At 41.4% G+C, this 13,408-nt stretch overlaps 1 protein-coding gene across 3 annotated transcripts in view; it reads right to left on the bottom strand.

Annotated features, from left to right (window-relative positions):
• AOAH (acyloxyacyl hydrolase (neutrophil)) overlaps positions 1–13,408 on the bottom strand; it is a 221,139-nt gene that overhangs the window by 51,231 nt on the left and 156,500 nt on the right. For all 3 annotated transcript variants that reach the window (XM_011972914.1, XM_011972918.1, XM_011972925.1), the window contains one exon: positions 12,097–12,179. In XM_011972914.1, coding sequence (XP_011828304.1) covers positions 12,097–12,179 — 83 coding nt within the window. The remainder of the gene's footprint in view (positions 1–12,096; positions 12,180–13,408) is intronic.

Below are 13,408 nucleotides of genomic sequence, written 5' to 3'. Positions count from 1 at the left end.
AGGACTTCAGGAGTCCTAGCCATTGCCAATGACATTAAAAACGTGTAAGGCATTTGCTTCTGAATTTTTCCTCTGTAGCTGTGCTGTTTCAAGCAGTGCAGGATAAAAATCTTGACAAAACAGATGGATCAAAAGCACACACTCTTCACATTACAGTCACTGTCACGCATGCCCTGCTCCTATCTAGATGGTTTGCATGAAACAATAAGCCAGGAAGAGTTGCATGAGTAAGTCCTAAGAAATAGTCCCATTTGAATCAGAATGCCTCCATTATTTAATGAAACTTTAAATTTCAAGACCTTGAAAGTATTAAAAATGGGAATAATAAATAATAAATACATGAGTCATAAAAGAGTGATTTGTTTCTCTCTATATGAGGTATGTCACATTGAATTTTTTCTCTTTTAAAAGTTTCTAGTGATTAAACACTGTATCTTGGAGATGCATTTTGTCCTTAGGAGAAACAGCAGGTTTTGATGCTCTAGGCATTGAGTATATCTATAAGCATTTGCCTTTTTAGATGAAGCATCTCAAAAATTGGTACCAGAATCTGTCTCTGGTGCTGTCACCACACTGTGTCAAGGCTCTGCAAACAGAAATGTCCTCATTGTTTTGTTATAAATAACTTTTGTCATCATCCTCTCAAGGTTTTGGGTTGAAACCAAATACTCAACCCAGTAGTTGGGCTCACCAGATATTTACTGAGTGCCTGCTTGAGCTTGACAAAGGTGCCTTCTTTGCTTCTTTACAACACTCTTTTCTGTGGCTTTTAAAAAAATATTTCAAAATTTTCATTTTGAAATGATTTCAAAAAGTTGCAAAAGTAGAACAAAAGTAGAACAAAGGATTTGTACATGCCTTCACCCAGATTATCTAAATGTAAACATCTTTTTTTTTGAGACAGGGTCTCACTTTGTGGCTCAGGTTGGGGTGCAGTGGCACAAACACGGCTCACTGTAGCCTCTCCCTCCGGGGCTCAAGTGATCCTCCCACCTTAGCCTCTTGAGTAGCTGGGACTACAGGTGTGTGCCACCACACCTGGCTGGTTTTTTTTTTTTTAATTTTTAGTAGAGAGGGGTCTCACTGTGCCCAGGCTTGTCTTGAACTCCTGAGCTCATGCAGTCCTACTTGCTTTGGCTTCCCGAAGTGTTGAGATTACAGGCATGAACCACTGTGCCTGGCCAAATGTGAACATCTTCAATAATTATAGAACAATGAGGACAATCAAGAAATCCACACCGGTATAATACTATTGCCTAATCTATAGACCTTATTTAAATTTCACGAACTGTTCCACTAACGACTGTGTCTGGGCTAGGATCTAAATTAGGATCACATACTATATTCAGCTATCACATCTCCATAGTGTCCTTTTAATCTAAACTGATTGCTTAGTCTTTCTTTGTCTTTCATGACCTTGACACTTTTAAGTAATACTGGCCTTTTTTTTTTGGGAAAATGTTCCTCAAGTTTTGTTTTTATTATGTTTCCTCATGATTAAACTCAGGTTATGCAATTTTTGGGAAGAATACAACAGCAGAAGCTCAGTTAGCTAGTTAAAGGTACAAAACCTATTTTGTTCCATAGTAGAGATCATGGTGGGGTGGGGAGTGTTATAAAAATAAGTCCTTGTATGTGTAACTGAATTTAGCTAAGCCTGGATTAACACTTATTTATAGTTTGTCTCTTCATCCTTAACTTTTTGTTTGTTTGTTTGTTTGTTCATTTGTTTTTGCCTCTCTCTCTTTTCAAGAAGGCCTCTTTTGATAAAGAGGACTGGCAGAGTGCTGGGTTCTGTGGGTTCAGGTATTTAATTCTGACATTTATCGTACTCCAGGACAGGTGTTTGCTGTCTTGTCAGAATAGGTAGCTAGTCAGACATGAGTGAGGCAGGGGAGGCATCCTGCCCCCAGGAGTGTCAGGCGACCACTTCTCTAAAAGAATAATTGGTCACAGCCAGCACCAGGGAAAAGCCGGCTCCCAGTAGATAGGAAACACCTGACAGTGGTGATCAGCAGCTTCCCCATAAGATCTCAGGAGTCCGGTGAGTGGACTCAAGCATGCGCACTAAGAGGCAAAATGATGGCATTTAACTGGTATATGACCTTCCTCCAGGAACACTTGACTGGTAAGGCAAAAGTGCCTCACGTGAGCATGCGTGTAACTTCAGTGAACACACTGCGCAGAGCCGCCTCTCAAGTGCTGGCAGACCACTCTGCACACGGAATGCCAGCATATGAAACCCCAAGTCAAAGGTCAAACTATGCACTTGAATGTCTCATGTCGTCTGCTTGGTCCTCTTCCAAGTGTACTTTACTTCCTTTTGTTCCTGCTCCAGAACTTTTTTTTCTTTTTATCCCCCCAGAGTCTTGCTCTGTTGCACAGGCTGGAGTGCAGTGGAGCGATCTTGGCTCACTGCAACTTCTGCCTCCCAGGTTCCAGCGATTCTCCTGCTAAGCCTCCCGAATAGCTGGGATTACAGGCAAGCGCCACCATGACTGTCTAATTTTTTATATATTTTTAGTACAGACGGGGCTTCACCCTGTTGGCCAGGGTGGTCTTGAACTCCTGATCTCAAGTGATCCACCCAACTCGACCTCTCAAAGTGCTGGAATTACAGGCGTGAGCCACCGTGCCTGGCCACTGCTCTAAAACTTTTAAATAAACTTTCACTCCTGCTCTAAAACGTGCCTCGTTCTCTCTGTCTGCCCAATGCTCCCAATCAAATTCTTTCTTCTGAGGAGGCAAGAATTGAGGTTGCTGCAGACCCATATGGATTCCCTGCTGCCAACTGTCTGAGGCAGCGGAATAGCGATTTTAGAAGCCAGAACCCAAATAGTGGACAGTATGGCATAGTTGAGAGCATGGCCTTTAGTATGAGACAGACAGGGCTTAAGGTATACCCCTGACAAGCTAAAGGACCTTGGGCAAGTTACTTAACCTTTGTGAGCCTCAGTTTCCTCAACTGTAAAATGGAGTTGCTCTGTGAATTAAATGAAGATGGAGTGTATAAAGTACTTAACAGAGTGTCTAGCTTAGAGAAGATACCTAGTATTAACTAAAAATCTGTAAAAGTAATAATAGCAACCTCAAACACTCTCCAGCTAAATTCACACATTCTGCTAATGGATGGCTCCGGAGAATTGGGCCCTGAACAATGGTTCCTGGTAATACTGGTGGGTAAAACATATGATTAACTGTCTAGGGCCGGCGAGGACATCAACCTGTTCTTTCTGGCTTGTAGTAAGGTGTTTCTGAGCCCAGGGCAAGTTCCTTTGACAATTCTCTTGCCTATTGAGGAAGCAAATTTTTTCTGTCAGGTTTCTTTAGGTCAGCAGCAGGATGGACTGCTCCCTCATGTCTACTCTTGTTAGGATATCTCCCAGAGGCAGCATCTCTCCTTCTGCTGGACACTGTAAAGGAGGAAAAAAAAATCCTTTCCTTTACCCAGCTTAGGCTTTGCAGCTGGTGCCCCGTACATTAGAGTGGCCAAAGGCAGATTCCCAAGAGAAAAGAAATAGAAGTTTATTAATATGTGCATTGCACGTGTATACATGGGAGCACCCAGTGATGTGTAACCCAAAGGGGTAGTTAGAACTTGGGTTTATATATATCATCTTAGGCTAAAGGAAAGGGGATTCTGGCTTCTGAGTTGGGGAGGCAAGTTATGGGAAGGTAAGGAGGAAAAATATGGTAAATAGGGGTTGTTCAGTAAGGTTTGTTACGCAGATTTAAGTTTAAGGGTAAGGTGCCTTCCCCACTGATAACAGGTGTTAAGAGTCCTTCTCTTCCTCGTACAGGGAGCAGGAGAGACTTTTACAAATGTAAATTTCCTTTATAAAATAACGGTCCTTGCAGCTGCTGGTTCTCAATGGCCTTTAGCTCAAAATAATCCTTATGTCAAAGAGGCACATTTTGCAGGGAAATATTTTGGTGTCTCTCAACAGCCAGAGCCTGGACAATTCTCTGCAGCTGTTCCTCACTCTTGCAAGCCTTTCTGACTCATTGGGCACCTAAGTCATCATCCTACTTTCTCCTGTGGTTCATTCTCAGAGCAGTGCTGTGTTGAGAAAACACAGTCCAACAGGCATCCAGAGGCAGTACCGAGGTGTGCTCACAGCATATCCACCACGCACACCCAGTTCCCCTCTCTTCTGGAGTCTCCCTTCACTCTGATTCTGCCCCAGGGCCTCCCTCTTCAATCCCCTTCAGAAACTCTTTCTTCACCCCTTCTCTGCCCATGTTTCTCTTGTCCTCTCCCCTTCTCTTTCCCCTCTCCTTAGCCTTCCTGACCTGAATATGAATTGCATATACTGGCCTGAATCGTGCCCCTTTTCTAGTTTCTCTAGGTCTGCCAGATTCTCTCCCATTTTGCAGATGGTTTAACCAAAGCCCAAAGAAGGGAACAAGCAAGATGAGGTTTTTTTCAGAGTGTGAATTGGGAATGGGGGGCAGCCTACTAGGTTCCAGACCAAATGTGGTCTGCATAAGGGAGTGGGAGGAGGGGCAGGTGAGGCTGTAAACACAGGCACTTCCATGAAGTGTTAAAATTCTCAAATTATTATTTTTTTAAATATCTAGACACTTCATGTGAGTCCTCTGCTCCCCGCCCTCCCTGTAAGTGGGTGCACAGAGAGAGGAGTTCCCTCGCTGTATGAATAGAAGACTGCTCCCAGGAAAACATGCCATTACGCACTTTTGAATTTCTGAAAACAAAAAAACCCAAACAGGTGTTTATACAAAGGTTTTGCTAAACTTGTCAAAACAAAATGAGGAAGGCTGCCAGTGAAAAAGACATTATATTCCAAGCGAGGAAAGTCTTCTTTGGAAACTGTAAAGAGTACCTGTGTGCATCTCAGTGCCTTCTCTGCAGGCCATAGGCAGCCGCGATGCAAATTCAGACCTGGGATTGGTTTGTGTTCAAAAGCAGATGAGTCTTGTTTACTTTAGAAGTATGTGCCTTACGGATTTTTATTTACTTAAAAAACAAAAAAATATATATATGTATATATATATATCAGATTTATATATATATATATATAAAACTACCAGATTTATATGTATATATATAAAACTACCAGATTTACACACACACACAGACACACACATATATATATATATTTTTAGATAGAGTTTCCACTCTTGTTGCCCAGGCTGGAGTGCAATGGCACGATCTCAGCTCACTGCAACCTCCACCTCCTGGGTTTAAGTGATTCTCCTGCCTCAGCCTCCTGAGTAGCTGGGATTACAGGCTCCTGCCACCACGCCTGGCTACTTTTTTGTATTTTTAGTAGAGATGAGATTTCACCATGCTGGCCAGGCTGGTCTCGAACTCCTGACCTCAAGTGATCCACCCACCTCAGCCTCCCAAAGTGCTGGGATTACAGGCATGAGCCACCGGGCCCAGCTCCTACTTAAAAATATATTTTATACCACTTTAATATTTGTTTTTCTTCTACTCTTGATTTTATTTTTTGTCTTTAATCTGTTTTTTTTGTTTTATTGTGGTAAGAACACTTAACATGAGAACTGTTCTCTTAATGGATTTTTAAGTGCACAATACAGTACTGTCATCTCTAGGCACAACGTTACACAGCAGATCCCTAGGATTTATTCATCTTGCATAATTGACATTTTAAACCAGTTGAACATCAACTCCCCATTTCCCTCCCTTTCCCCCAGTCACAGGCAACCACCATTCTACTCTCTGCTTCTGTGAGTTTGACTACTTAGATGGCTCGTGTAAGTAGAATCGGGCAGTATTCATTCTTCTGTGACTGGCTTATTTCACTTAGCATAATGTCCTTAAGATCCATCCGTGTTGTTGCATGTTCAGAGTGTCCTTTGTTTTAAAGGCTGAATAGTATTCCACTGTGTATGTAGAGACCACATTTTCTTGATCCGTTCATCTGTTGATGAACATTTAGGTTGTTTCCAACTCTTGGCTATCGCGAAGAATGCCTCCATGAACACAGGGGTGCACGTATCTCTTTGAGATCCTCAATTCTTTTGGATAAATACCCAGAAGTGAGACTGCTGGAGCATCTGGTAGTTTAATTTGTCATTTTGGAGGAACCTCCATACTGTTTTCCACAGCAGCTATACCACTTTGTCTTTCCACCAACAGTGTACAAGGGTTCCGGTTTCTCCACATCCTAAGTTTGTTGTCTTCTGCCTTTTTGATAGTGAGCATTCTACCTGGTGTGAGGTAATATCTTGTAGTGGTTCTTACATTTTATTTTAAATTAAACGTAATCTTGCTAGTTGTGTTTTTTGCCCACCATTAAGGTTTTTCAGTTGGCAAGCTGGATTCAGTTGAATTACAATTTGTGCTTTAGCTCTTCTCAAAGGTTTAATGGGACTCCTGAATTATTTAGGTTTAAAAAAAAATGTGTGTTAGATGTACAAGTCCCTGCTATGCGAAACAGAGGCTGAGCTAATATTGGCCCCATGTGGTTCCTGTTCCCCATGCGACTGGACATCAGTCTTAAAGCAAATTACTGAACCATACACCAAGGAAAGTGCAACAACGGAGGTGTGAACAAAGGGCTGGCCTGCTGAGCCAGGTGGAGTGGCTGACCCGTTCTGCTAGGCGTGGGGGCACGAGATCACACAGGACAGGGAGGGATGAATAAAGTCTAGTATTTACTGAGTCCTCGCTGAGAATGAGGCCCCCAAGATTAATGCCCAGGTCTCGAAGAGTGAAATATACAGCACAGGGGTAGGAGGTAGTTCAAGGTCCACTTTTGCACCCGTGGCCTCCTCAGCTGGGTGCTGCCAGAGTCATTTGCTGATGGTGTATCCCCCAAAGGGAGGGCATTTTTTGCTGGAGAGAGGCTGAAACCCCTCGTCTACTTCTCCTCTACCTTAAGCCTCCACCCCCAGCACGTCCCAGAGTTCCCAGCTCAATCAGCCAAGGCTGCTTCCCAGCCCCTTCCAATCCTTAGCCCACCATCCTCAGGGCTTCTTTAGCTGCCTGGCCTTCAGAACTGTCTCCTCTCCCTGTTAATTCCTGCCCTTACACCCTGGTTCCTCCCCAAGTGGAGTCCTGAGCCCACTCCCCAGCCTGCAGCCATCTCCTGCCTCTCAGGAGTCCGTCTGCTGCTGCTCACTTCTGTCAATCTTAGTTTCCATCACTTCCCACTCCTGTCCCTAGCTCAGCTTTTTCCTTGCAGAGGGAACCCCTTCTTTCTGCCTGATACTCAAGGCCAATCCAGCCGCCCCCAGCTACCCTCCCGCCTGCTGCTCTCTCTTAGGATCTGGGTATCCAATCCTAGAGCCCTTCTGCTGCCCTCTAACTCTAGGAGCCACAGGCCTTCTTATTATTAACATATAGCTTTTGAATTTATTTTTATTTTTTTCAAATCAACTTCTTTCTCTTAAAAATTTTTTGAAGTTGATTAATGGGTGCAAACATACAGATAGATAGAAGAAATATGACCTGGTGTTCCATAGACTAGTAGGGCAACTGTAGTTAACATTAATCTATTGTACATTTCAAAATAGCTATAAGAGAATAATCAGAATGTTCCTAGCATACAGAAAAGATAAATATTTAGGTGAGGGATATCCCAGTTACCCTGATTTGATTATATGAATGTATCAAGTGATCACAGGTACCCTGAAGATCTGTACATCTATTATGCAGCAATAAAAAAAAAATAAAATTACTGCTAACAATGACAAAAAAATCTTTTGACATTGAAAAAATGATTGGGCCAGGCACAGTGGCTCATGCCTGCAATGCCAGCTTTTAGGGAGGCTGAGTCAAGAGGATTGCTTGAGCCCAAGAGTTCAAGACCAGCTTTGACAACATAGTGAGGTTCCTGTTTCTACCAAAAAAATAAAAATAAATAAAAAGAAATAAATAAAACATAAAAATAATCAGGCATGGTGGTAAATGCCTGTGGTTCCAGGATTTGGGAGGCTAAGGTGGGAGGATCACTTGAACCCAGGTGTTTGAGGTTATGGTGAGCTATGACCATGCCACTGTGCTCTAGCCTGAGTGACAGAGTGAGACCCTGTCTCAAAAAGAAAAAAAAAAAAAAAAGAAAGAAAAGAAGGAAAGAAAAGACAGAAAAAGCAAATGTTTTTCAAAACCACTGAGTAAATAATAATACAGGTGGTAGGTGGAATTAGCAACACTGCTTCAGTGGTACCCTAATGCTGGACATTTATGAAGCCCTGTGTTTCTCATTCAGCCTTCAGCAGCCCCCTGAAGCACAGGTATGTACCGTTCCCATCCCTGTGTGCAAGGTAAGCTGTATCTGGTCAGTCAGGCACCGGGTTTTGTGATGAATTCCACAATGTCACATGGCATAATTTAAAGAACTGGCTTTAATGGGGAAAAGCTGGGTTTGCAAAAGATGAGAAGGCAGCTATCTCCAGCACTGCCTCATCCCACTGAGTTTGGGTGCAGCCTCTCCCCAGGAGGATGGGGAAGATGGCCCACTCAGGCTGGTTTGTTGTTTGGGCAACCCTGAATGAGATCCAGGGTCACCTTTGGCAACTGTGCTCACTGAACCGTGATCCCCATTTTACAGATGCAGAAACAGGCAAGAGACATTCAGTGATCAGCCCAAGCCACACACCAATTCCCGGACCCAAATTCAAAACCAGTCTACTTTATACTTCAAGGAAAAGAGACAATTATATGAGGCAATCAGGAGAGGAAAGGCTCTGCTCTCTGTTTTCGGGGCCCTATTTTCCATCTCAGAGAAAGACCAGAGGAGCCAGCCAGCTCTGCAGTTCTTGTGTCCTTCCCTCTTCTATGTGCTGGCTGCCTCCCACCTTGGGCCATTTTGGTGTCTAGGAAGTTCTGAGAGCCACTGCAAGCCCCTCCTCTGTTGATTGTGAACAAGACTTGGCAGGACCCTTGCCATTCCTAACCCCTGCAGCAGAGAATCATTCCTTGGATTAAAGATGACTTCCCCATTCTCCATTTTAAAATGCGTTATAGGTTCAGGCACAGTGGCTCACGCCTGTAATCCCAGCGCTTTGAGAGGCCAAGGCTGGTGGATTACCTGAGGTGAGGAGTTTGAGACCAGCCTGGCCAACATCGTGAAACCCTGTCTCTGCTAAAAAATACAAAAAATAGCTGGGCGTAATGGCGCGTGCCTGTAATCCCCGCTACTTGGGAGGCTGAGGTAGGGGGATAGCTTGAACCCCAGAGGTGGAGGTTGCAGTGAGCTGAGATTGCACCACTGCACTCCAGCCTGGGTGACAGAGTGAGACTCTGTCTCAAAAAAATAAAAAAATGTGTTATAATCACTGACCGGGGTTCATGATAGAGTTACGTATAGATGTTTTTGAGATCTCTTACATAAGGATCAGGATGAAAATAGGAGCTGTTTCTTTAATTCTTACTACTGAATTTTTTAGAAACAATTTAGTATTCTATTCGACTCTTCCCTTTTTCCCCTTTCTCTCTTGCTGGTTCTGAAAAATCAGTGTAGCCCTATAAATATGCAGAATGTGAAAAGCTGACTTTTCCTGTATCTAATAAAAACCTTGGAGAATAATTGAAGTAATTTGGCGTGGGTAGTCAGGTTACATGCTGCATGATATCAAAAGAAAGTCCATAGCAAGGAAATACAAGAGAAAATAGGAAGAGGGGCTGGAGAATAAAACCAGAACATTAAATAATGAGTAACTGAGAAACTACAAAAAATCTTTTTAGAATTACAGTCTTAGAAAAATAGTCGAGGATAGTCAAAGAACACTAGACAAAGTATACATTTTACGCATTTCTAAGGACTGCAAATTCAAAGAAAAGGAAGAAACTATCCCCTCTTCCCCGGCATCTATTCATTAGACAAAAGTCTGACAAAAGCCACAGCCTTCGAGCACATTTTGACATGATTGGGTTCTCCTCCTGTCTCCTGTGCCCCGTTTTGTCTTTGCGATCTGAATTTTAAAGGAATGTTGTCAAGACAGCAGATCACGAAAGGACAGCCATTTACTATCAATCGTCCTAGGTATACTTTTTTGGATTATCTTACTCTGGTCTTTATGATTTTATGAAAGATCACTGCATTTATTGTGGGTAGAAAGGTGATGTTGACTTTGTACACCTGGGTGTTGTGAAGGAGAAATGCTGGATTAGAGTTACAAATAATAAAGAGCAGCTTGCAGCCTGCATTTCTGGCAGAATCCTATTGCTCAGTGTCCTGCTCTAACCTCATACCTTTGGTTATGGAACCTTGGACAAGCCATGTGCTACTCCTTAGACTCAGTTTCTGTCAAAATTTTTTAAAGGTTGTTTCTATATAAAAATAAAATCATCAGAAAACAGAAAAGCAGAAAAAAATGAAAGCAATCACCCATAATTTATCAAACACAACGATTTTCTATATTTTCTACCAATCTTTCCTAAGTCTACCTTTTTTTCCCTTTTAAAAATATGGTAGAAACTGAATTGTATGATTCAATTTTATATCCTGATTTTTCTTTTGGCAGTGTTTTGTCTTTCTAAATCAAAATATATTTGACCTTTAGCCATCGTTTTCTAGGACTGCATAACATTTCTCACAGATGAGTTTTTTGTGTTTTGTTTTTTATAATCTTCATTGACAGAGGGTATTTGACAGTGTTGGGGGCTGTTTGAGTATCTCACTAAAGGAAAAAGAAAGTGCAGCCACAGGCCTAATGTTCACTTTGTATCTGTGATGAGTCACATGGCCAGATTTGACTGTAACTGTCCGTTAACTATTGGTTGTGTTCACTTGTGGAGGGATGAGGCCGATCTCTTTCTGCAGATCATCTGGGATCATAGCCCATTGACTGTATTATCTTTGTTGGTATCTGAGTGGAGTGAGACAACGTGGGTAGAAGTGTCTCCTCTATAATTTACTCTCTTTGTGGCTGGGGAAGAGGTTCTTGGCTTCTCTATGCCTCCATTTCCCCAACTGCGACAGTGTGAATATTATTTTAATGCCCAATTCTGAGAAGTATATCTTAACACATTTGGTATTGAGTTGAATGCTGCAATCAATGGGTACATTGTAATTTTTCCTTCCTTTTCCCTCCCTCAACACTGCTTAGAGCTATTACAATCAATAGTATCTTAGTACTGAAGAAATGTAATAATACTTGCCTTACAGTGTCTGTTGTTAAAAGGATTAACAGAAATAAACATAAAGTGTTCTTAGCACTTGGTAAGAGCTCAGTTAACGGCAGAAATTATTTTATTACTAAAAAAAATCTATATTGTTCTTAGTACAGGAGAGCATTTATTCTGTATAGAATATTTGTTATAAGAAATACATTATTTATAGGTCACGTATTTAGTTTAAACGCTTGCTGCTTGGAAAATCCCTCAACATCTTTTGTTAATTAGAGATAGCACAGGGATGGCAAATAGGTTTAACTTCATGTGCCAAGCCTAATTTGTTGATGATGATTGTCAGACGTGCTGTGTTTCAAGAACTGCTGAGGCAGAATCAGAGTGTAGCAGACAAGAGTGCCAAGGCTGATTAGCAATATCTTTCCCAGGCTTAGGAAGACAGAATGGCAACACATACACTGTTTACCATCTCTGCATTACGGTGTTACAAAACATTACTTGGCAATTCATTAGGCGTTAGCCAGGCCATGGCTTATCAATCAGAAGTCTCATCAGAATCTTGTGGCAATAGACCACCTCGAGGTCCAAGGTGGAAGGCTGAAACCCACACAGGTGAAACTGAAAACTCCAACCCCAGCAGAAACGTGGGAGACCTTGCACCATCTGAGAGGGCAGAGCTTTTGCAATGACCTTAGTTTTGCTCAGCTCTTGTTCTGCTACTGCGCATTTAGGTCTTGCCTCCTGAGCCTCAAACATCCTGTGCCTTGGCCTTGCTAGAACTTTGCTGTTGGACGAATGATCTGCTCTCTTGGTCAATCCCTTGACTGCAGGTTGTTTTTGTTCTCCTTTGCTGTGGGTAAATGGCTCTAAGCACAGGGCCCTTCTTTCAGAGAGGGCAATGGTGTTGGAAGGGAGACTGTTAATTTTATTCTGTGATCCTTGTTATCTGAATCTCAGCTTTTGAGGCACTTATGAAATAAAATCAATCACTACAGGGACACTGATGAAGGTTTAAATGGAAAGTTACGTACCATTTCTTGAAATATTCTGGTAGTCCCTGTGATTACAGTGGTTTCTTTTCCATAAGCGAAGGTAAATAGATTTTTCTTCAATCCTGAAACAAATATATATGTATATATTTAAGGTCAGGATAGTCACATAAAGAAGTTTTAAAAAATCAGTTTTCATCATGCTTTTTAAAAAAATACAGTTAAAATGAACTCAAAAAATCAAATCTCTGCTGACAAGTTTTCTCTGAACTGTGAATGTAATATTGGCAGTTGTTATGAGAAGCAGTTCTATGAAATTAAGTTGTATGGGTGTCGTAAGAATACTGTGAAAGACATAAAACTTTTTCTTCTGTACAAAGACCTCTAGAGTTATCCCTTTCAAATACTTTTTACCAAGAGCTGCTGTACATTTCTTGAGCAATTGCTCATCTTTACCAACTCTGTTATTTTGAACCTGACCATGTTTCCTTTCTTTTCTTTTTTTTTTTTTGGTTGCTATGAAGCTGTGGTTGACACTGTTATTGTCTTTCAGCTTTATTCTCCCTTCATGCAGTGTAATAGAATTTTTAGCAAGACCCATGTCTGTCTAGAATGAGGATTGCATTTTCCAGCTTCTCTTGCAGCTAGGAGTGGCACATCACTAAGTTCTGGGTGAGATGAGATGGGATTAGAACTATCCAGTGGCGATTTCTGGTAATGCTTCTTAGGAAGCCATTGGATGGTGATTCTTGTTCCTTCTTTGTACCTTTTCTCCAGTCTCTTGCCCAGAATAGGAATGCTGCCATCTTAAACTATAGGAATAAGGTCCACATTGAGAAGGCAGAGGGGTGAGCTGGAAGAAGTTCCTGAGAACTGGGTGGAGTTGAGCTCCCATATCAATTCCAGACTGCACATTTTCTAAACCTTTCTGTGTGAGAGAAATAAACTCATATATGTTGAATCTCTGTTCCTTGAATCTAATACTAATAAACACAGAGCTTACAGACAAATTTGACACCAGTATGAAGCTATAATTTTACGTATTCTAAGTCATTTTCTTGGCTCCGTTTTGTCTCATCTTTGATTTTTCATTTTCTTTTGCTTAATTTAGATGTAAGTAGTTTAATTAATGCAACAAAATTTAGTTTAAATGTAATTAAATGTTATGTTCTCTAAACTTTCATAGGCTTCCTAAAATCTTTAAAACAAGACCAGATGTAAACTAAAAAATAATAACTTAGTTCAAAATATTTGAGTAATCTTCAAATATATTTTATCTTCTTTTCATAATAAGTTCACATCTCACAACCTTACATACAATCACCAATTATTAAGTGTTATATGAAATCTTACT

Source organism: Mandrillus leucophaeus, unplaced genomic scaffold, assembly GCF_000951045.1.
Source record: "Mandrillus leucophaeus isolate KB7577 unplaced genomic scaffold, Mleu.le_1.0 Scaffold100, whole genome shotgun sequence".
NCBI classification, from domain to species: Eukaryota; Metazoa; Chordata; class Mammalia; order Primates; family Cercopithecidae; genus Mandrillus; species Mandrillus leucophaeus.
The sequence above is the reverse complement of the archived record's forward strand: the minus strand, read 5'-3'. Positions and strand labels throughout refer to the sequence as shown.